General features: G+C 40.8%; 1 protein-coding gene across 6 annotated transcripts; it reads left to right on the plus strand.

Moving 5' to 3' along the window:
- The first annotated feature begins 210 nt into the window (after positions 1 to 210).
- Positions 211 to 24,430, plus strand: VWA5A (von Willebrand factor A domain containing 5A). 6 transcript variants are annotated; one of them, XM_072822473.1, is made up of 19 exons: positions 211 to 350; positions 1,652 to 1,844; positions 3,528 to 3,577; positions 3,697 to 3,899; positions 4,205 to 4,427; positions 4,548 to 4,723; positions 5,011 to 5,125; positions 8,592 to 8,764; positions 9,027 to 9,115; positions 9,320 to 9,464; positions 9,911 to 9,990; positions 13,639 to 13,753; positions 14,619 to 14,783; positions 15,062 to 15,162; positions 15,401 to 15,654; positions 17,791 to 17,928; positions 19,791 to 19,921; positions 22,701 to 22,827; positions 23,387 to 24,430. In XM_072822473.1, the coding sequence occupies exons 2-19, from the start codon at positions 1,780 to 1,782 to the stop codon at positions 23,464 to 23,466; spliced, it is 2,430 nt and encodes an 809-aa protein (XP_072678574.1). In that variant the 5' UTR covers positions 211 to 350; positions 1,652 to 1,779; the 3' UTR covers positions 23,467 to 24,430. The 6 variants fall into 6 exon arrangements, with proteins under 6 accessions (XP_072678574.1, XP_072678578.1, XP_072678577.1 ...); XM_072822477.1 differs by lacking the exon at positions 17,791 to 17,928 and adding an exon at positions 17,985 to 18,113; XM_072822476.1 differs by having other exon boundaries at positions 8,595 to 8,764.
- Positions 24,431 to 24,609: the final 179 nt, after the last annotated feature.

Raw genomic sequence — 24,609 nt, forward strand, 5'->3', positions numbered from 1 at the left:
CTACTGCACTGTATTATTAGCAGGGCCTAGTGCACAGCAAGCCCTTGATAATTGAATGTGTTACAGAAATATGATGTGACTTGATGTGATTGTTGATGTTACCGTTCAAGCATTTCACTGGTTTAAAAAAAAAAAAAAATCTCTTCCCTTTATCTACCCTCTGTTCCTTCCCCAAATGAGGCAAAGGAAAACAAGCAAACGTTCTAGGGTTGAAGAATTTTCCGTTGATCCCTTAATGAAGTGGTCGCTACTTTATAACCGGTCCCTAGAAGGGGCAGGTCTTCCTGGAAATTTTGACAGCAGCTGTTTGCTTCTGGCTGTGACTCGGAGCCCTCAGCCTGCGGGAGAAGGTAGGTGACCGGGCAGCCCACTCGGCCCCATCCCACCTTCTACCCTGACGGCTGAGATCTGCCCTTCCTCTGCCCCAAAGCTTCTGGGGCTTGTTTGAACTGCAAACCCAAGGGATGGGGGATTGAGTCCTGGTGTTCGGTCCCTGGGGGGTTTTCTGCAGTTTAGGGGAATCTTATGGGCGCTGGGAAAGGGATTTAGGCATCTCCTGATCCTCTCGAGATCCCCCCCCCCTTTTTTTTACTTTCCTTCTCTTTCCTCTTTCTTTCCTCTTTCTTTCTTTCTTTCTTTCTTTCTTTCTTTCTTTCTTTCTTTCTTTCCTTCCTTCCTTCCTTCCTTCCTTCTTTCTTTCCTTCTTTTTCTTTCCTTCCTTCCTTCCTTGTAGAAAATTGCTGTTTCCTCAATTTTATCTAATTTAATGATGTGGAAATGAAGTTTAAAACCTCCCCCTCCCGCGCCCCCAGCGGGATTGCAGCACCCTTTCGTATAGATATTCAAGGGGCTGACTCTGATGCCCCTGTTAATGCTTGGACGCTGCAAATCTAGGGCTGAAATTTTAAAGATGCAATCACTTTGCGTTTCTCTCCAAGCCCCACTGCGCATTCAAATCGCCTGTTGGGCTGCATCACGAGTTTTCCAAGGGTCCCCTGCAACAGGCTGCGGGGAGTGGCTCACTGCGCCGCTAGCGCTCGGCTCCTCCCTCTCCCTGGAGGGCGGCTGAACTGCAGGGTGCAGAGACTTCTGGATCCCTGAAGGGCCCCCTTAACACGCAGCCCCCAGGCTCAGTGAGCAGCCCCCCCCACACCCCCCGCCTTTCTCCCAGCTGTCTCAGATTCAAGGCTTTGACCTGGGTCACCTCCCTCTTTGCCTACCTGTTGCTGGGTGCATTTCTGAAATGCCATCCCGAGGGACAGAGGACTGTGACCCACCATAGTTTATACTGCGAAGGGTCCAGGAGAAGCTGCAGAAAAGCAAATTTCCCTAAGTGAGGGGTTTGTGCTGGGGTTAGAATCAGGACATAGGAAAAAAAAAAAAAAAAGAATCAGGACATAGAGCTGTTTCTTGGTAGGAGACACCCCTCTGCTTCTGTGTCTTTACCTGAAAGCCACCATGGGTGAGTATTGCCACCCTTTGAGCTTTGGCTGTGGTACCCCTGGCTCCTGGGGCCTTCTGTTTTTCAGCTTCCTACTGATGTTCGAGATTCTTCTCTCCCCCAGCACCAGCCTGTTCCACCAGAGATCTTACCCCAGTCAAGTGTCTGCAGGATAACCCTTTTCCTGAACACTCTCTCCTCTCCCCACAGCTGCTTGACTACCCTGTTTCTGTCAAATGTGAGCCATATTGCCACAGTTGGTTTTTAATCCAGTTCTTCAAAATAACAAACACGGACAAAAAACCTGATTAATTGGTGCTGACCTGTGGAGATGGGGGATGGTATATAAGAAGCACCATTGCTATCAGACAGATGAGCAACATGGACATTGCTCTGGATTGGGGTAGGGTGCGAGGTTTTAAGTGGTGACTGGGATGAGCACAGAAGGCCTGCTGAAAGCTTTCGGAATCCTCAGTGGGGGTGGGGGCGTTGCTCTAGGAGGGGAAGTTGCCTCTCTCCAGAGCCTATATGTTTTTCTGGCCTGTGGATTCCTGAATGAAAGTTGGGCTTTCCAGTGACTTATCTGCCCCTGGAACTCTGGATAAGGACATTAGTTTCACTTTCCTTCAGCATTCTCTGTGCACCAGGCAACTCCATTTTAGCTCCTGAAGGGGTATTTTCAGTGAAAAGCCCCCTAACTGCTGCTGGGGGTTGCAGATCATGTCACCCTTTGACAGAGCAGGGAGAGGCAAGGTCACAAGTGATTCTATTCAGAATGGTGGGAGGGCAGCTTCCAGGGGCCCTAGGACCAATGATTAGGACTAGACCTACATGTTGATTCTCTGGATGAAAGAATCATAATGTAAGTCATGATCTAGGTATGTCAATTTATCTCCTTGTTACCATATCACAAGAAGTGGTTGTCTAGTGGGACTCCTGGGGGGCTCAGCGGTTGAGCATCTGCCTTTGGCCCAGGGTGTGATCCTGGAGTTCTGGGATCAAGTCCCACATCGGGCTCCCTGCATGGAGCCTGCTTCTCCCTCTGCCTATGTCTCTGCCTCTCTCTCTCTGTGTCTCTCATGAATAAATAAATAAAAATCTTAAAAAAAAAAAAAGAAGTGGTCGTCTAAGATCATAATAAAATTTGGAAGATAACAGGATGACGTGATTGAAAATAGAGGATGTGTTACATATATGATATTTATTTATGCATATTAGAATATCTTGGACAGGGATCCCTGGGGGGCTCAGCGGTTTAGCGCCTGCCTTCGGCCCAGGGTGTGATCCTGAAGACCTGGGATCGAGTCCCACATCAGGCTCCCTGCATGGAGTCTGCTTCTCCCTCTGCCTGTGTGTCTGCCTCTCTCTCTCTCTCTCTCTCTCTCTGTCTCTCATGAATAAATAAATAAAATCTTTAAAAAATTAATGAATAAAACATTAAAAAAAGAATATCTTGGACAGAGGAAGCCAACAGTGGTTTCAATTATGAGCCCCCAAAGAAAGTCACAAAGTAAGTGATCTAAGTTGCAGGGGACCATTTTGGATCAAGCCGGTCTCTGGATAGCATGATCCAAAGTAATAGCCAAGGTCTATTTAACAACTTTAACAATTAAAACAGGAGCAAGACTAGTTTATTATCATTCATTAAATGCTTCCTGTAAGCCAGGTACTATTTTAGGGACTTCATATATAAAAATTTACATATGCGTCTAAGACAGATAGGTATATGGTTTTCATTTACAAAGAGAATGTTGAGGTTCACAGGGGTTAAGTGCATTACACCTATTCCATGTAGCTAAGGAATGGTATATTAAACTCGACTTTGAAAAAATGGAACTGGTATTTGAACCAGCCTCAGGGTGTTTCAGAGACTTCCTGTTTAGTGGGGACTTTCCCACTTGGGTCTGGCATTTAGAAGGAGCCTTACTATTGACATCTTTGTCCCCTTCTTTACAGCTACTTTCTCCTTCCCAGCTCCATTATTAATCCTGAGTATATTCTGCTGCTGGAGAGAAGCACATAAGTCTGGTATTTGAATAGATAATCCCCACCATATCACTGTATTCATGGTGTGTCTTTTCCACAGTAGCCCCATGGCGCTCCCTGGTGGTTTACTAACCCGCGGTGAGGAGCCAGGTAAGCTTGATTCATGACCCTTACTTGCCACTGTCCCTTTGGCATCTTGCCCCATGCCTGGCTGGCAGGAGGACTTCTATTAAAGTTTGTTCACCTCTTGTACTCTGGTCTATCTCCAGTACCACTGAAGAGCATCAGTGTAACCTTGTCCATTCGTGAGTTTGTGGCTGGTGTGTCTGCCACCTTAAACTATGAGAATGAGGAGGAAGTTCCTTTGGAGACCTTTTTTGTGTTCCCCATGGATGAAGACTCAGCTGTCTACAGCTTTGAGGCCGAGATTGATGGGAAGAAAATTAAAGCAGAATTAAAGGATAAGAGGAAGGTACTCGGGATGAGTAGATTATCTCCTCCCTCCCTTTATTTCCTTAATATATATGCAGGATCTCTACACACCTTCATTAAAAATGCTGATGTTGAATGCTTTCTTCAATTCCCTTTAGCTGGTATTTTCCTAAAATCATCTGGGGTGGGGAGCAGGGGCATCAATCAGAGGCATTCAAAGTTTAGCTGTGAGCCTGGCAGGCCTGATCGTAGGCCTTCTCCATTAATTTCTGTTTTCTGTACTACTCATCTCTTCATTCAACCAAGCCACCTTTGATATTTCCTCTCTTTCCCCATTCTCCTTAGGCCCACAGCATCTATGAGAGTGCCTTAAGCAACCGCCGCCAAGCTTTCCTCCTGGAGGAGGACAGGTACTCCAGGGACGTCTTCTGTTGCAATGTGGGGAACCTGCACCCTGGGTCAAAGGTGGCACTCACTCTGAAGTATGTGCAGGAGCTACCCCTGGAAGCAGATGGGACCCTACGCTATGTGCTCCCAGCTGTCTTGAATCCTCGATACTGTCGCCCTGGTGAGTATCCTTTCTTTTCGAATACTGGTGGTAGGTGATATAATTTGGGAAACCCTTCAAGGGTGTAGAGGTGCTAAGAAGTGTGGGAAGGGGAAACAGAACTAAGGTAACTCTTTGTAGGATCATCTGAGGACAGTTGCCTAAATATGAAGACTCCTGTAGTCCCTTTGGAGGAACTGCCCTATACATTCAGCATGATTGCCACCATCAGTTCCCAGCATGGCATTGAGAGGATCCAATCCAACTGCCCCTTCAGTCCTATGGAGTACCTTGGAGATGATAAGACCTCTGCTCAGGTAATTCATAAGAAAGCACTGTTGTTGCTGGCACCTCTATTCTTTGGGTTCTGATCTTGTTTCTCAGTCCTTCCAAAGTGTTCCCTATTTTCCCTATTAACTAGAGGGAATCGCACTTTGTTCCTTCTTTATCCTTGTTTCTTCTCCAGAGCCTTCTCTATTCTTGCCGCTGCTCCTGACCACGCGCTCTCTTGTGGAAGAAGCCTACAGTGCTCAGTTCTAAACTCAGCCCCATGCAACAAGCAGTGATAGTTCTAACATGGATCTTTTGCTTGTTTTCAACTCAGGTTTCCTTGACTGAAGGACACAAATTTGATCGAGATGTGGAACTCCTGATTTACTACCGTGAGAAGCATACCCCCAGTGTAGCCGTAGAGATGGGGCAGGCTAAAGACAACCCAGGTATTCTCTTTTTTCCTTTGTAGTTAACCTCTTAAAAGGGAACTCCTGTCTTGGAATTGTTTTGTTTTTTTCTTTTTTTCCCCTTCTATCCAGTAGTGGGTAAAGCATTCAAATAGCTTATATTTTAGTGTGCAAAAATGGTTAGATACAATGAGTTTCACGCGATTGTGTCATGTAGACAAATGTAAGTGGATCAGTAGGTAACTGGATCAAGGACATGGACAAATAATTCACAAGAGGAAACACAACTAGTTTACAAACACAAATGACAATGATCAGTCTCTGCAAGTATGGATAAAAATGAAATAAAAACAATGGAAGCTTGTACCTCTTAAATCCCTTTTATCTATTTCTATTCTATTCTATTTCTATTCTATCTCCTTAACTATTATCGATTGTACTAAGAGGTATAAACTTCCAGTTGCAAAATAAATAAGTCACAGAGATGAAAAGTAGAGCACAGGGAATAGAGTCAGGAAGATTGCAATAATATTGTTCGGTGGCAGATGCTGACCACACTTATTACTGGTGAGTGCTGAGTAATGTAGAGTTGTTGAATTTGAAATACTATAATACTTGTGTTAATTATACACAAGTGTTTATTATTATCAATAAAAAATTAAACATTCATTTGCAGGGAAAAAATAAAAATAATGATGTGACATTTTCAGTTTTTAAATTATCAAAGACTTCCAAATCTGATAATGCCTCATCAATCCATCTTCAGAGATTTTTCATCTCACCCTAGTATCTTAATTTCTAAGACTAAGTTTAGTTTTGTAATAAATTTAGTTTATTGGGACATCTGGGTGGCTCAGTGGGTTGAGCATCTGCCTTTGGCTCAGGTCATTATCCTGAGGTCCTGGGATCCAGCCCCAAATCAGGCTCCTTGCTCATCAGGGAGCCTGCTGCTCCTTTTCCCTCTGCTTCTCCCCCACCACTCACACTCTGTCCTTCTCTCTCTCTCAAATGAATAAATACATTTTAAAAAATCAAAAAAAATAATTTAGTTTTATTAATTTCTTTAATTTCTCTTATTTTCTAAATTTTCTTGACTACATGTGCACTTTTCCTTATTACTGCTATCACCCATGTCAGTCTGTTGCTCTCTTGAAGCCTTCCTAGGCAGCCAGCCTTGGATTTCAGGGATCCTGAAGCCTCACTAGAGAGATACTTCTGAAGCATTTTCCACATTGGTGGAATGGAAGGATGTTTGGGGACAGTCATACTCAAAATACTATAGCTTGGATTAGGTTCCTTACTTCTGTAACTACAACTACTATGAAGACCATTTCCTGTAGTTGGTCCTTCATAGCCATCCTCTCTCATTGTTAATGTTTGGCCAAGATTGCTGAGAGCTCCTTAGTTTGTACTCACTTGTTCAACCATTTTTCCTTCATGCAAGCTGTCCATGCTAAAGCCCTTGGTGGGGCTCCATCTTAATCAGGTTTGCTCCATCTCCTCTTCCATGAAGCTCCATGCTCTGTCTTTATACATTAGTTTGGTCCTTTTGTACTGCTTTTGTCCTTTCCCTTTTGTGGGTTCTCCCTTGGGTGCCCATGAAATACTCCCACTGAAGAACTAGTCTTCTGTTAGGATTATTTTAATCCACCAGAGAAAGTTTTATAATGCTGAATCTTAGTAGGTATGAATTGAGATTTCAATTCCTTTCCTTCCAAGAAATTCCCTTGGCCCCCATGCAGAATTCCTGATCTGTTCCTGTGGTAAGCCCTGTAGGCCAGAGGGGAGAGCAAGGGCAGCCTTTATGATCTTGTGACTCCCTTCTAGCAGGGCCACTCAGATCATATATCTGGTCAAGACAACCTGCTGTTCCCATCCATATAAAGAAACAAATGACAACTGGGAGCTGAGGTCACTAAAACCATTGAGAGTTCTCAATGAAGCATACCACTATGTGATGAAAATACAAAATATGTATTTATGTTAAGTACTTAGAATGTACTTAACTAAATATCAAGAACATGATTTTTAAAAATTGTATGTATAATTCAATAAAATAACCTAAAAATTATAAAGAATTTTCTAGAATTGTTATTAAAAGTTTAACCTGAGCTAAGCCCTAGGTTGAGTCCCTTACATGTATGATATCACTTAACCCTTAAAATAATCATGAGGCAGATATCACTAATTGGATTCTTCAGATGAAGAAACTGAGGTTAGCAAACACAGGAGCTAGGGCCTGAAGTGCCTTATTTAAAAATGAGGAAGCAGAAACTAGTGAAGGTGAAAATAATATGAACCAAGCCAAAGGAATTATAGTAGAAATATCCAGATAGTACATACTGTGTATCTGGGATTATCCTAAACACATTAGATATATGTACCCACTTCATTGTCATGGCAACCTTTCTGACTTACCAGTCTAGCACCAATTCCACTACAATCAGCTGTGTCTTAAAATGGAAAGCAATTTACCTTGCCTATTAAGAAAAGCTACTCTTCCACCATATATGCAGAAATCTGGAAGGTTTAGAACTTATCCTTGAACCAGTGGTCAAACAAATATTTGCTGAGCTGCACCCATTTTATTTGGAAGCCAGTTTGGTTGTTGGGGTATCCCAGGGCAGGAGATTAAATGGAGCCGTATCCTTTAATCATACTGAATCCCAAGGCTACTGAGAATTTAAAACTATCATCCTGGACCCTCTTTATAAAATAGGATATTGGAATTCAATTCTTTGTCAACTAATATTTTCTGAGCTGCAAAACGAGTGGATATAACCTAGGCATTCTCATTTCATCTCTATCTCAATACTACCATTTCAATTCCTGCAACAGTTTTCACTTATTTCTCAAAATAAAATCAAAACGTTGACAACTCGGTGACAAAGGTCAAACTCTCATGGTTTCCTTCACAGTATTGTTTGGGTGATGCTATTAGAGTCTAACACACATCCCAGTTCTGGAGAGTATCAGTGAGTATTTCATACCCAAAGCAGGCAAACTTTCCTTGGTATGAATGACCCTATACTCTCAGCTTTTGCAAACTGTCAACATATGAATTGCCCATGAGCTTCATTTTTTTTCAAAAGTGTAAAGACTTAAACAAGGACCCGTGTAATAGATTTCCCATTGATTTGAAGGGAAGGTGTCTTTGCAAATAAATTAGCTTCATTCTTCTGACAAATGCTGGAACATTTTCAATTCATGCATTTCACTCATTTACCTAGCTGCTAGGAAACTAGCATATAATTATATATTTTAATTATTGTTTGTGCCTGGTAACCTCTACCTCCTTTTTTCTCTTTCATATCTTTTCTGCTTCTATATCTTTTATGTTTATAACTCACCTCAAATCCTTTGCCAGCAGATCCAGTACGAAGATCAAACAGTGTTATAGATTTGGATTTTTTCAACTCCTTATATAACTCACTACAATTGATTCTTGAGGTCTTTAGTATTCTTGAGTTCCTTTTCATGGTAAAATGTTCTTATCCTTTCACAGTAGATGGTTTGATGAAGGATCCATCTGTGATGGTGTGTTTCTATCCAAACATCCCAGAAGTTGAGTCACCAGTTATCTGTGGAGAATTTGTCTTCCTCATGGACCGCTCAGGAAGTATGCATTGCCCCATAAGTAAACAGGATAAATCTCAGCTGCGCATAGAGGCAGCCAAGGTAAAACTAGTTACTTCCTTTTTCTGGTCACATGCACAAATGAGGATGAATCTTTGGGGTTAAGTTAGGGTCCATCTGGAACTTTGAATGTGTTCACCATCTGCACTACATCTAACATGACCATAACATGCTAGCCTTGTTATATAAGGGCCTGGACTCAAGAAGTGGGTGAAGGCCCACCCTCACCCCCCTCAAGAGTCAGATTGACAGCATCTGTGCCTGAGAGGATCCTCTCTCACTATCTCCTCCTCTCTTCCTTCAGGAAACACTGATTTTGCTGCTGAAGAGTTTGCCTATAGGCTGTTATTTCAATGTCTATGGATTTGGAACTTCCTATGAGGCATTCTTTCCGTAAGTTTCTAGAAAGTCCATAGAGAGTCCAAAAAGATACTTTAAAGAAAGGACTAGATTGTTGAAGGGGGTTACTGTATGGTTGACTTTGGCATTGGGCATTTCAGGTGAGGTTGTTTACAGTGGGGGCATCTCGATTCAGGGACTCGATACTATGTGATTTTGAACAGCTATCACATCACTGGGCGTGTTTGTTTTTCTCAGGAATAGCGTGAAATACACTCAGCAGACCATGGAGGAAGCACTGAGGAGAGTTCAGCTTATGCGGGCTGACCTGGGGGGCACAGAAATCTTGACACCACTCCAGATCATCTACGGGGAACCTTCCATCCCGGGCCACCCCCTACAGGTAGGACCTGGAAGAGAGCTAATAGAAGGAAGAGGAGAAAATGAAATCTCTGTTCAAGAATCTGTTCCTGAGCTTCATTGTAGGATTGTTAAAATATGACATATAATTCAGGGCCTCCTATCATATCATAAAGAGAAAAAAGGAGGCATGTAATAGAATTCCTCTTCCTTAGCTCTGTGCTGTGGCCTGTGGGTGATGGAAGTCCTTTTGCAAAGTGCCACAGAAGCCTGCGGTGAGACGAGAAGGGAGAGGTGAGGAAAATCCCAGGTGCCCAACAAATTTTGGGAGAACATGGTGCAAGTGACCATGGAAAATTAGGGACCTCATGCCAGTCTGCAGAGGCATCGATCTCTGGAATGAAATGGTTGATTTTTCCCAAGGGTATACTGTGGTATCTGAAAAATGGTCTTCACAGAGATTTGACGAATGTCTTCTTCTTTTGACAGCTTTTTATCTTCACAGATGGAGAAGTTACTGACACATTTAGCGTAATTAACGAAGTCAGGAGGAACAGGACGAAGCACAGGTATGAAGAGAATGTGATTTCTGGATAATTGACCCATCTAGTGCCACATGTAATCTAGTGCCACAAGATCCCAGTGTTGACATTCCTTTCAGAGGACAGAAGATTCTAGAAGTTTAGTTTTACTAGCCAACAAGCTTTTTCTACATCATTTCCCCCTCTCTACTAAAAGATAAAAGTAATTTTCTAAATAATGTCAATAATGCCACAAAGTTATTGTCCCTTATTCTTTCTAAACCACAATGGAAACCAAAATTGAATAATATGAGGGTTTTTTTTACCATAAACATTTCTATCAAAGTAGAGCGTACACAAAGCTATACAAATCTCAAGGATACAGCTGGATGAATTAGAGTTGGTCACAACCAACTTTTTCCTCTCCAAAGGAAATAGCTTTCTTAACTTAAAGCACCATGGATTATTTAATCTTTACTCTGGGAAAGATCCTCAGCTTTTCATTATCTTTCATGACACTGATATTTTCAAAAAGTACTAGCTGGTTATTTTTGTATATTTATTTGACTATTTAAATTCATGTTGAGGGTAATATTAAACATTTTGGGAAAAATACTTATATTGTAAGTATTTTAAAAGACTTCAGAGGGAACATGTTCAACACTGCATCAATAAGTGTGATTGTTGACTATAGATTTTTTTGTAGATTCTTTTATCAGATTAAAGAAACTTTGCTTCTGTTTGGAGGGTTATCAGATTAAGGAAATTTTATTTCTGTTTTGAGATTTCTTTGTTCTTTTTTTTTTTTACAAAAATAATGAATGTGGAATTATATCAAAGATACCTTACGTATATATTTAGATGAATGTATGATTTTATCTTTTTTATTGTGTGAATTTTAATGACCAGTGTTAGACCAATTTTGCATTTCTGAAATAAAACCAAATTAGTTGTGGTCTATTAACCTTCTCTATGTATTTTTGGATTCAGTTGGCTAAACCTGTTTGGAATTTTTAAATCTGTTTTCATGAGAAATATTAACATGTATTTTCTTTTCTTATAATATTCTTGTCAGGTTTTGATATCAATGTTACACTGGCATCATAAAATAAGCTGAGGAGAGTTGTCTATTTTTCTATTATCTGAAAGATTTTCTTTATTAAATGTTTACTAGAAGTTGCCAAGAGGCTGTTCTTATGGGAAAGTTTTTAAATCTCTTTAATTGAAATGGACTATTCATACTTCCGTATGTTTTTGCTTTTTATGAGAGTTTGTATATTTTATCTAAATTTTCAAATTTCTTTTCATAAAATTCTCTTGTGCTGTATTATCTTATGCTGTTGTTAAATTTTGCAGAATCTGTGATATATTAGCTTTTCTTTCCTGATGTTGATTATTTGTGTTTTCCCTGTTTTTCTCCTTGTCCTAAATGCTTGTCAATTTTAATAATCCTTTCAGAGCACCAGTACTTTTAAGGTTTTAAAATCCTCTCTATTGTATGATAGTTTTTTCTATCAATAATGCTTTCCCCCATCTTTATTATTTCCCTTTAAATTCACTCCTGTATTTATTCATTTCCCTTTAAATTCTTTGGGTTTACTGGCTGTTCTTTTTCTAATCTCTGGAGATGGATACTCAGGTAGTTGATTTTGAGACTTCTTTTTCTTTTCTAATATATGTATTTAGAACCTTAAATTTAAGCATATCTACATCTGAATCTTAATTCTAGATCTGTCACTTTCCATTGACATCCACTTAAGATTTTCTAATTACCATTATGATTTTTTTAAAGCCTATGCTATTCAGAAGTTTAGTGTATAATTTCCCATTTGGAGACTTTTCTATTCTCTTGTTAGTTGTCAAGATATTTTATATGAAAAGCCATAGAAATTCTTAGAACCTCTAGATGATGTTATCTTCCCTCTGTGAGGATGTACTCTGCTTCTGATGGGTTGCTAGACTAGAAGCAGATAATCTGAGTCCAATTAGAGTCAAATGACTGAAGCTCATTTGATGGCTAGTTTATTTCAGATCCCTCTCTACCTCTGGGCTGTAGTTCTACAGGGTTGTATTAAAAAACCTGGGGTATCTATAAAGGCACCTTTTCTTTGGAAAGTCCAAGTCTGAAACTGCTTGGCTTCTTAGTCTTTGAGCCATCCATTTTGTACTTGACACTAGCTTCAAGGGTAACAGGATACCAGATGCCACGCCCATCACTCTTGGCCTCCCTCCTCTCCATGTCATGGCCCATAGATTCCTATAGTTTTGGTAATCATTTGATATTTTCAAAAAGATTATTAAGAATATTGTATAAAGCTTTTCCAGTTCTCTACTGGCTGAAAGAAATTTGGCATTGCTGTGAGCAGAATGGTGTTCTGGTGTCCTATGGTGTTCTACTCTAAGTCAAAAATCATGTAGTTAAGTTCCACTTCTGCTGCTTGCTAGCTGTTTGGATACATCAAGTAAACTCCCTAAGTCTTAGTTTCCTCATTTGAAAATGGGAATAATAACAGTACTTACCTTATGGGTTTACTGTGAGGGTTCAAAGGGTATACTTACGTAAAGCATTAAGAACTGTGCTGGACACAAAATATGTGCTATATGAATTTTTGCCATTATTATAATTATTATCCTTATTATTAATATACAAAGAAGCACTTCAGTTCTAAGCATATTGTTAGAAATCAATAAACATTGCTTAGCTTTAGTTTTATAAATAAAACACTTAAATATACACATAAATGCCCTTTGGAAGCCATAAGAAATGTAAGCTACAGTTGTAGGATCTTGTTGGAAATTTGAAGGTGTTAATATCAAGATGTGATCTCTAGGGGGCACTGTCATAGGTAGGTTATCATAATTAGAAATTCGGTTCTTAGCCCTACAATTTTAGAGTATTAGTCCTGTTGCTGACATCATTAGAATTGGGGATGATGATTCACATTAACTCAGTTCAAAAGAGACTGATACAGAAGCCAAAATTCCAATGTATTAATTTACAATGAGAAATCTCATTGTCATGCCTTCTAAAAATGCTTCTATTACTATTATCAACACATTCTGTCTATAAACAGTTCCATCTGGGAAGCAAATTGTGATTACAAAGCTATTTGGTGCACATAGACTATGGCAGGGAGAGAACTCTCCAGTTAAAACCCTTTCCTACCCTAAGACTAGTCTTGCCATGGCAGATGGGGTTCCAGTACAATATTAGTCAAGCATTGATGATAGGGGCTATTTTGTCCTAACTCAGCACTGTCTGATGAACCAATTCTTTGGATTTATTATTGAAATAATTGATGAGGCTATAGTCCTGTGGTTTTGTTTTTGTTTTTTTTTTTCTGCCTCTAGAATCAGTATAATATATATTTTTACCAGGGGGCTCTTACGGTCAGATAGACCAGTACTCAAATGTTATCTGCACCGTAGTAGGTGTGCGATCTTGGACATATTTCTTAAATTCTTTGGGCTTCAGTTTCATATCCATAAAATGAAGCATAAGCCTGCCTCTTAGGAATCTTGTAATGATTAAATTACATCATTAAGGCATTTGGTCTCCTGAAATATAGAATCTGCTCAATAAATTGTAGCTATTATGCTTTTGGTCAAGGAAAAGACTATCTCTTTAGGTATTCTTGACTAGTATGTATTAATGTTATAATTTCACTCTAAGCTCTTATCCTTGTACAATTGCAGATGTTTCTCCTTTGGTATTGGAGAAGGAGCCTCTACCAGCCTAATAAAAGGCATTGCCCGTGTAGCAGGCGGCACTTCAGAATTTATCACCGGCAAGGCCAGGATGCAGTCCAAGGTGAGGGGCAGGCCTTGTGTCCAGAGGTGGTGATCCAGAGGGAGTGTGGAGCAGAGGGGACATTGCCACAAAAGCAGAAGCAACAGCTTGACACTAGGATTCATATTCTTTTTTTTTTTTTAAAGATTTTATTATTTATTTATTCATGACAGACAGAGAGAGAGAGGCAGAGACACAGGCAGAGGGAGAGGGAAAGAAGCAGGCTCCATCCAAGGAGCCTGACGTGGGACTGGATCCTGGATCTCCAGGATCGCGCCAAACCTCTGAGCCACCGGGGCTGCCCGATTCATATTCTTATACCCATAATGCCTTGGGCTGTAATACACAGTGGGGCTACTTTTGGCCTTATGTAAAAGGGGCCCACTATAGTTTCTAGAGAAATGGCCTCTGATCCTACTAGTTGGAAGTCCAGAGACAAGATACTGGAAGAGGTTAGGGTTTTGTGTATAAGAACAGAAATGGAGAAAAAAAGAATTTTGACTGTCATGATTTAGATCCTACAAGTGTGCTTGAGGAACTCTTTTGGTTGGCTATATCCTATCTTCCATGCAAATGAAACAAAGAAAACAAGAAGGAACAATGTAATATGTCTGGTGGATTGGTGAGGTGGTACACTGATACTGCTTTTGGTTAGTACACACAAGGGAAGGCGTCTTTGACCTCTGCTGCTACTTGTGAGTTCCTCTTTCTTGGGTGGTGTCATCCTTTACCTTATCCTCCCTTACCATGTTCTAGTAGTATTAAGGAATAGACATAGCATGTACTGTGTTGCATAGAATCTGATGTATAATAAATGTTCAGCTAATAGTGGTTATTATTGCTATTATTATTTTCTCTGCTTACTCTGTTCTCTTTCCTCCACCAGGCTCTTAGTGCCTTAAAACGTGCTCTACAGCCTGCAGTAGAAGATATTTCTGTGAGCTGGGATTTGCCTCATGGCCTGTCTGCTAAAATGCTTTCACCAGAACAGACTGTCCTCTATAGGGGTCAGAGGTTAATCATCTATGCCCTTTTGAGTGGGACCATGCCGGTGAGTTCCTATTCTTATTTGTTCCTCTCATCAGAGTAGCTACTTCCCTCAACTCTGCTCTGGACAATTTTCTTAAAACTGGTGGAGTCTCATCAAGAGATCACACTTGCCGGGTAGAGCCTGCTAACACTGTTCTCCATAATTTCAGGGTTCTGATTTCCTCAGCAACCTGGTTCCTAGTCAGACATTTTCATGTGTTGGGTTGGGGTGTTTCCTCAGCTATGACTTTTACTTGGTGACTCTCCCTTCCATTGTGTCTATTCTTGTCTACTTTGTAGCCAGCAGATGGGACAGGAGAAGTCTGCCTCAAATACATGCTCCAGGGCAAGAGTTTCGAGAATAGGGTGACATTTTCTCTGCAACCCAAGCCCGATGACAAGTGAGAATTCAGTTGCTTTGTTATTTTTGTTCTTTTGTGTTTTTGTTTTGTTTTGGTCTCTGCTATTCTTGAAAGGCTTGGTTTCCTTCCTCTTAATTTGGGGGGCTCAGTTGTGTCCCTACAATCACTTTGCCTTTCTAACCCATTCAAGTCTTATATATCTCTTTATCTGGCTTTTTCCTCACTCTACTCATGCTAACTTTTGAGGGCCCTGAGTAACGGGATGATTTTCTTTTAGCTTCACCATTCACCGCCTTGCTGCTAAGTCCTTTCTCCAGACCAAGGATATGGGCTTCAGGGACACTCCAGCAAAAGATAAAAAAGATGTGCTGAAGGTCAGCATTGACTGTGGAGTCATAAGCTCCCAGACAGCCTTCATTGCCGTCAACAAAAGTCTCAACAAGCCAGTTCAGGGGCCTCTGGCTCGTAGGGATGTTCCAAGGCCAATTCTGTTGGGTGCTGCTTCAATGATACCACGATTCTATGGAGGTGGTGAGTTTTACCCCATACCACGATTCTATGGAGGTGGTGGATTACATTCAAACTCATGTAAAATAAAGGGCCCTGGATTTCTAAACACATCATTTGAAGCAAAAGCGTGTGACAGTGAATTTTTTCCCTTGTCTCTCCATACTTAGGATTTCTGGCTGGTTTGGTGCCTTTCTGGGGAACCAAGGAGATTCTAAATAATCCAAGGGGGAAAAAGAAACAAGGAAAATTAAAACAGAAAGTGTAAATAAATATTGAGTATTCAAACTGTCTCAATATGAAGCTGATTTATCCTATGGATAATTGGATGATTAATGATGATACAGGTGGCTGATGGTAATGGTCTGGGAGTGTTAGGGAATGGGTGTCCCAAGTGAAACCCAAGCAGCCTTGAGAATAGATATGAGGGGCTTAGTTAGAATAAGGTAGAGAAATTTCCTGGGCAGGATTCTGTGGCTGGAGGGGAATGTTTAATGTTTGTTGTAGAGACAGGCTTCAAGGTGAGCCCAGATTTTTGTTTGGACAACTGCATGTATAATGGTTCCATTTATTTAAATAGAGTAAGAGAAGAACAAGGTCAAGTTTAGAAGGTAGCATGTTGAATTATTTTTGAGTGTTTTGAACTTGGGATCCTTATGGAACATCTATATGAAGATGTCCAGTAAGAAAACAAATAGATGGGTTTGGTGCTCAGAGGAGGAGAGTTGAGGGATAAAGATACACATTTGGCAATATTTAACATCTAGGTTGTAACGAAAGATGCTGTCCCAGTATTGCCAAGTAGTTTGATTCTAGTTTACAGGCTGAGGAGCAAGAGCTTAGAGTTTCTGTCTGATGAGTTTTCAATAGTTTTAGTGAAAGAGCAAATATAACTAATGAGTATGAAACAAGACATTGTAGAATAGAGAGTTTGAGGAAAGGATTTGAAAGATGGATGATTGGAGGGTGAAATTCCAAGGGAGAAATAAAGCATTTGCCAAGAAATGTTGAGCATGCGGTTTAATTCTGATACCTTGACTTTTTTAGTGGCACTAAACTAAGGGAAGCCGAGCCCATGTGGTTCACTATAGCAGGACTCAGCAGCTTTGGTGTAAGAACAAAGAGGGTACAGTGTTGGCTCTTTTTTGAGGTTGGGATTTTGCCTGGTGTGTGATGAAAAGGAAATCAGGTACTTGGAATTGGAGAGACTGGAGAGAGAATGGTGAAGTGTTGGACCCAGGATTGAAGCTAAATAGAAAAGATACTAAATATGGAAGGAAGTGGATTGTAGGGAAAAAGCAGAGGAGACACAGATTTAGAGGTCCAGATGAAGTCAAAGACCAGGTAAAAGAACTTTGAGTCAGAAGGCTTCAAAAATTGGATATTATATGTAAAAAGTAGGATTGCTTTTTTTTTTTCCCCCAGTTTGTTTTTTACAGGTGGAACAATTCTGCTGGATAACAAGATTCTGGCTTGGGAGGGAGTGGCTGAAGTAGAATGAAGGCTGAAACCATTTGATTTGAGGAAGTCAAGAAGCTTTGAATGAGAGTGCTGGATAGGTTACCTACAAGGGTACTGAAATCTCTCAAGAAGATGGCAGGCCTTGAAATGAAGTAGAAGTCTAGAAACTATATCTAGATACTTTAGTGCATAATGGGAAGTGACAGAGAGGTGGGAGGCAGCCCTAAATGAATGTGAGGGAGGCAGTCCAGATGGGGGTGGAGCAGTAATGAGCTGGATGCCACAATTGGAACTGAAGAGGTTGCCCATCTTACCTTCCAAACCTGGGTGCTTGGGCTGTGGTACCTCAAGAGAGCACCCAAAGAGAGAGACAGAGGGATATAGGGAAAATGGTTTTTAGAAGAAGAAATTAGTTTTGTTAAGATAAGTAGTTGGAAAAAGACTCCTGTAATGAAAGGAAAGATACAGGAAAGATCATTGGCAAGTATCAAGGGTTCCAGAGGACACAGTAGGAAAGGCTCAGGGGGTGAGGGCATGTGCAGGAGGTGGGCTCATGGGAGAAGAAAAAAATGCACAGTGAAGATGGTAGCTGAGGCAGACATGGATAGGAGGGCATGTGGCCCACATTCTCAGGGCCCTTTGCCTGTAGCAGAGAGCAGAGGATATCTCAGTCTTAATGTCTGTACTGGTGTTTTTCAGCTCATTCAAAGCCCTCATCCTCCTACTCTCCTCCTGCATCTCAGCCCACGCGGACCAATCATTACCCAAGCGTGTCTTATCAGCAGGATGATTACAAACCCTGTAGGCCCATGATTAGCAAGGAGATGTGCGCTCTAGGTGAGCATCTTTCCAGGGATTTTTTTCTCACCCATATTTGTCTGTCACATATATAGGACTAGACAGGTCCCCTGCTCCTGATCATACACTAAGGAAGAAATGCATGTCTCTCAAAGAGGCCTCTCCTGAGATAGAAAGGGCTCATTCTTCCACCAACAGGATGAACTTGGAAACTCACCCAACAGGTAAGATGGGCCTCAATTCTCTTCTCTGATCTGTGGGGACTGAAGAACCAATCTTCTACGCTCTGCTTCCTTTGGCTTTCTCTAGCCAGGAGGTAATCTCTTTGAAAAGTGTCAGGCAGAGGGTGAGATTTGTCTAGCTCCTATGTTTCCCAGGGTCAGCCCACCTTCATTAGTCTACAGTGAAACCTACCGAGCAGAGCCTGGGTTAAGCCCTATTAAATGCACCCCCCTTACCATCTCAGCTCAACCAGCAGGCCTACAAGCTGGGCCCTCCCCTCCCCCTGCAGAACTCTGCTGCTGCCTTCTTTGAGCCACCTGCTACATTGGGTTTGAAAAGGGACCTTTCCATTGCTGGCTAATGACTCATTCTGTTGCCAGAGGGTGTTCCTTGGCCATTACCTTGTGTTCCAAGCAGCTGGGCTTCTCCTGTATGTGACAGATTGAATCAAAGTACATTTTACCACCAAGAGGTGCCTTTTCTACTCTAATGGTCTTAAAGGCAACTTCTTTCTAGTCTCCAGTTTTTGTAGCAAGATTTGTCATATACAGTTGTTTAATTGTTTAAACATCTTATTTGCCATTTACCCTCTTTGTATTCATTCTCTTTAGGTTGGTAGTTAAAGAGAGGGCATCAGTGTCTCAGGTGGAGTCAGATCTCTGTCCTCCAATTACTGTGGGGTTTTAGGCAAATTAATTCACTATCTAGAGCCTTAGTTCCCTCAGGTGCACAACTACCCACCTCACGGGGCTGTCATAAGAAAATTCTGAATGTTAGCCACAGAGTAGCTTCTGACTTTATGTTAGTTCCCTAGGCCTTCCTAACTTAGAATAACCCAGCTCTGACCTCTCTCGCTTATGAATCCTCTTACCCAAGTAGAGAGAAAAATTACTCAAGAGTGTTAAACTTCTGTTTTTTGTGAACTAATTAGCAACTACTTTTTGTAGGGAGCCAACAAGGGGCCTTCTTGGTACTTTGCATTCTTCCTCATGCAATAGGCATTGTTAGCTCCAGTTTACAGAGAAGACTGAGATCCCCATTTGTTATATAACCATTGCGTTTTGAGCATTAGCAAAGCTGAGATTCAAACTAAGATGATTGAAATTCAGAGCCTTAAATTTTTTGTTCCCATTAGAGTAGAATTGTTTTTTCTAGTTATGGTTATTCTTACCTGCTAATTTTTAAGTTGCTATAGGTACATCATCATATATGACAGCCAGATGTGAAATACTTTGTGTGGTTTTTAAGCAATTGTCCAACCACCAGGATTAGACACTAGACTATTCTTTGAGGTACATTGCTGAAGCTTCCTTTATATCTGCGTTCTTTTGATTCTTTTTGTAATTAACATTTGAGATATACTGGTCTAGAATTTTTAAATATATGTCAAGTTTTAAGGCCCATTTACATAGAACTGGATAAAACTTTAAGCAGCATTATCACTTCCTTGTTGCTAAATTTTTAAGTCCAGCTCCCCTAGAGATAGTATATCACTCAGGTGGCCTACATTGTCACAGAGAAAATATAGGGGAAGGACTATAACAGGTATCTTGGTAAGATCTGCTTCGTTCTACGCTCTTGCGATAGCCTGTCTCTGAAGTCAGACCTGTCTTTCTCAGGTATGCTAAGGGGTCAGTGGCTCCTAATTTCTAATACTTTCTTTTTTTCCTTCCCCAAAGTCTTTGGGGATAATCATCTTGTACAGCTGATTTCCCTCCAGAATGCAGATGGTTCCTGGTATCCAGATGAAAATCTGGCTGGGATCCTAGGTAGAAGTTTAGAAGACCTACTGGCTGCAATCCCTGTCAAGGTAAGATTCAGATAAGAAAAAAGAATATGCATGCTTTTGAGAGGTTGAAGTCAGTAATGAGATTTGGGGTGAATCATGATTCAACTGAGAAAGGAGAATAGAGAAGGCCATAAACTAAATTAATTTCTCATAAATAGAGGTTGAAGATTTTTTCTTGGAATGTTAGAGCAGAAAGAACAAGAACTAATAACCTAGTTGATGGGAATCGACAGTTGACAAAGGGAGATCAAGCATCCTCTTTAAGTTTATATTCCTTGCCAATCATCTAAATTTTTTGAACAATTACTCTGTGCCAGACACTGGCTAAGCACATAACTTCCACTTATTTGTTCATCACCATAATTAAATAAGGTAAATCCTATTTGCATTGTTGTTTATAGAGAACTCTAATAATGCATCTGAGTTTACCCAGCCAGTCAGTTCTAGACTCAATTCTAGAACTGTTTTCAGGACCCACATTGCTTCTCTTCAAAATAAAGGACGTGGTCCATAGCCTGGCAAAATTTTTCTGAAGTCAGGATAGGTGACATATTAATAGGGATGACTTAGTTATTTCAAATGTGTTTGACTATGCTGATGAGGACAAGTTATACTCCACAATTTCAAGGTAACTTACCAAATCTTCTAATTGAGAAATTGTTAAATATGCGCAAAATGCCAAAAACCTGAAGGATGGGTGTCATTCTGAATTTTCAAAATGTGAAAGATATTTAAATAAACCTCAGAAATCCTAGAGCTGCATCACCAATACAGTGTCTACTAGTCATGTGGCTCTTGAGCACTTGAAATATGGCTAATGCAAATGAGAAGCCAAATCCTTAATTGAATTCAAATATCCTATAACTGAAACACATGCTGATTTAAAACTAATGTAAAAAATGTAAATATTCATCAATAAATTTTATATTGATTACATGTTAAAATCACATTTTTAATATGTTAGGTTAGATAAAACATATTGGTAAAGTAATTGTACCCATTTTTATTTTTTTACATGTGGCTACTAGGACATTTAAGATTATATGTGTGTCTAGCATTATATTTCTATTAAAAAATATTGTTCTAGACCAAATAATTAAAAGGATAATTTATCAACAAACACAAAAATTATGACATTCTAACTTGGTTTCATTGGGAAACCAATGACAGGTCAGACTAACATTTCCTTCTTTGACATGGTAACTGGGCCAATAAATCCAGGGGCTCAGAAACCCTGTTGTACCTGAATTTCAGTGAGGAATTTGAATTTTGTAAATGATGAGTATATGTACTGAGAACCAACTCATTGAAAAATTCATGGCACTGAATAATGAATTTATTCAAATTCAAAACAGATTTTTAGAGCAACTAGGCTCTGAATTCTCTGGAGGTTTATATTTTCAGTAAAGATTCAGATCCCATGCTTTCCTGGTTGTAAATTTGCCAAAACTGGGAGATGAGGTATTAAGAATAATTGAGATCCCAAAAGACCTTGAACAATGAATGATTTGCAATTTTTTGTGAAACAAAACAAAACTTACTAGTAATCAAAATGCTGTTTTTGGTTCTAAAGCCTCAACTATTTAAGTAGAGATACAAGCAAAATGACTTCAGAGCTGTTGCACAGGGAGATTTGAGGTGGTTGTCAACTGCCTGTGAACCAGCAGACATGATACATAATCGTGTATCGATGACAATGGGGTTGTGAAAAGAGCTGCTGTGTGTGTTGTATATTTTGGGCTGTGGTCATAGAATTTCATAAGTACACTGACCTTCAGATATGACCATTTAAGGAGATGTAGTTTTAAAACCATGTTTCTAGGCTAGGTCAAGCATGGGGATTCTCACTGCTTTGACATGAGCAGTCCTCTTAAAGAAGAATTAAAGGAATTGAGAATTTTGGTTAAAACAGGACTCCTAAAAAAAAAAAATAAAAAATAAAATAAAATAAAATAAAATAAAATAAAATAAAATAAAATAAAACAGGACTCCTGCGGGCACTGAGAGGGGCACTTGACGGGATGAGCACTGGGTGTTATTCTGTATGTTGGCAAATTGAACAGCAATAAAAAATAAATTTATTATTAAAAAAACAAAACAAAACAAAACAAAACAGGACTCCTCAGAGAGGACCCGATAGCTGTTTACAGATTTTAAAGGTCATGCCATAAAAGAACAATTTTTTCTTGATCTGTTGACTCCCAAAACTGAGGTTGGGACCATGGGTGAAAACTCACAGAAGACCGTTTTCTGTTCTGTGGCTGAGACTCTGTCTTGAGTGACATGAGCAGTATGACTCGAATCAGAATATTGGGGCCTCCAGGCCCAGCCGTGTTGTTTGCTAGAAGGCTAACTTTGGGCAAACCATTTCACTTTTTGTGAGAATCTCTTTTCTCTCTTACAAAGGCTATTATTGATAATTCCTCTTTTTTTGTTTGGCAAAGATTCAAATGAAGATCTATTATACAAAGTGATTATGCATGTGTTTCATTTATCATAGCTTAGTTATCCTTGTTGGGGATGTTGTAGGACTTTTAAGCACCATCTTGATGGTTAAGCTGGATTTAGAATTTAAGACTTTTCTACCCTAAGACTCAGGGGATTGATTATTGCCCTGAGGTTCAGGGCCTGGCATTATGCCTTGCAAGGAGGAGAGGAGGTATAGAGAGAACAGGTCATCACATTTACCAGCAGGGCAAATGGGGGCAGAGCAATGAGGTGGGGAGGGAGCTGTTTGCATCCCCTGAGGGGCTGCCAGCACCCACGTGGACGCTTCAGGAAGTCTCTCTCTATGGTACAGGATGCAAATTCCTCAAGCTGGGCCACAGTCCTAGCAATGGTCTGGCTGCATTCCAATGCTAAGCAAATGAAGTGCGAGTGGGAACTTCTGGAAAAGAAGGCCAGAACGTGGATCCGCATCCACGCAGGTAGGAGTTCAATTGTTAGACCCCATCTCCTTCCCTCCAAAGGAAGGCAGCCATCTCCCCCAGCATTGAGCCCCCAGGCCTGCTAGAAGGTGACAGGGAAGGAGTTCCTGAAGTCCCCTCCCCAACAGTCCTGGGTCAGATCTTTTCTGATCTCCTAGATAGTTCTTTCCTTGGCAGGATGAGGGTGCCATCTTAAATTGAGGGAGGGTGGAGGTGAGTAAAGAGGCAAAGGGATATGGGATGCGGACTGTGAGTTGTGAGAAGGACATTAAGTGGCCTTTGTTCTCCTTGCTGTCTCACTACTATACTGAGTACAAAGCTGGACTGGAGCTCTCACTCCTTGGGGGTCTATTATTATCTCACAGCTGCTGAGTATTTCTGGGGCCTGAGAAGATGAAAGGGAGTCTAGGCAGTAGGAAAAGCAGAGCCAGGGGTATTGAAGAAAGACAAGAGCAGGAGTCAGGGGCGATGAGCAAGCAGGTGTAGGGGAGGCTGGGGGATGAATATTTACTCTTGTCATGGTTCATCCACTCTAATTCTTGTTTTCTCCTCATGGCAGCCTCCATCATGCAAGAGCTTGTGAAAGCTGCTATTGCTTTTACCAAGTCATCCGTGGACCCCGCCATCTTTGCCCTCTGAGGAGACTGTCCAGAAAAACAAGTGCCTCTTGCATGCTCCTGCCCTTTCCTTTACACTCTCCTGCTGTGGTGTGTTTTTGTATTTTACCCATATCCCATCAGTTTCTTGCCATAGGAGTGAAGGATGTCCCCCCACCCCCCGCCACCTCGCTTCTCTGTTCCAGGTTCCCTTTGGGTAGGATGATCTACCTTCTCCAGAATATACCCTCAGCCCAGTGTCAGTGGTCCCAGAGACTGTTCCCTTTCTTGGAGGAATTTAAAGCATTCATAGGCAGTGATATCCCTCCTGGGTTTTCCAGAGTGACCACATGAAAGACAGGTGGCGTGGACTCCACACTATAGGGTACAAGAATGATGTTAGGGGGATACTTGAATAAGAGAATGCTGTGCATTTTGTCTATTCCCTTTGATCTTACATATTTATCGGGACCAGACTAGTGAGCTATCCAATTTTCTATTCTAAGATAGGGCAGAGAATTGGAGGGGAGGTTGGAAGTCAACATCAGGATGGATATAACCCCAAGACCACAAAGAGAGAGACTCCAGGGGTCCACTGTGAGAGGTGGCACTTCTTGCTTGATCCTGCTTGGATTTTGCTCCCCAATACTGCATGCCTTTCCTCTCACTGCCTACAGTACTGGATTGAATCATACCCATTGGAGACAGATATTTCTCCTTAATTGTTTCTTAGTAAGAAGGTGATAATGGAATCTTTAGCCCTGGCCTGAGCCGGTGAGGCCTCTAAGTCTGGCTCTGATCCGTAATAAAGGAAAAAGTGGGTTGAAAGGCAGCTTTGCCTGAGACCTGGGCCTGGATCATTCAGCCCATGAGGAAGAAAGGAACTCCCTGTGATTGTTTCTGATCTTTGTCCCACATACTCTATCCTCGTGGAAATGACCTTGTTCCATATGCTGTCCCCTAAAATACTATTGTGTCAATATTAAAATGACTGTCTCTATACTGCATTTTCTTGTATCTGAGCTTTTGTACATTTAATGTTTGAACTTGTGTTGGTTTTATTATCCTTTGTTTTCCTTCCCAACTTTGCTGACACCTGCACCCTACACACTGTGTTCTGTCCCCATTATCTTCTGCTGTAGGCTCATTTCCTATCTTAAGTGTCCTTAAGTAAAGGACTCAGAAA

This window comes from Canis lupus, chromosome 3 (genome assembly GCF_048164855.1).
Source record: "Canis lupus baileyi chromosome 3, mCanLup2.hap1, whole genome shotgun sequence".
NCBI classification, from domain to species: domain Eukaryota; kingdom Metazoa; phylum Chordata; class Mammalia; order Carnivora; family Canidae; genus Canis; species Canis lupus.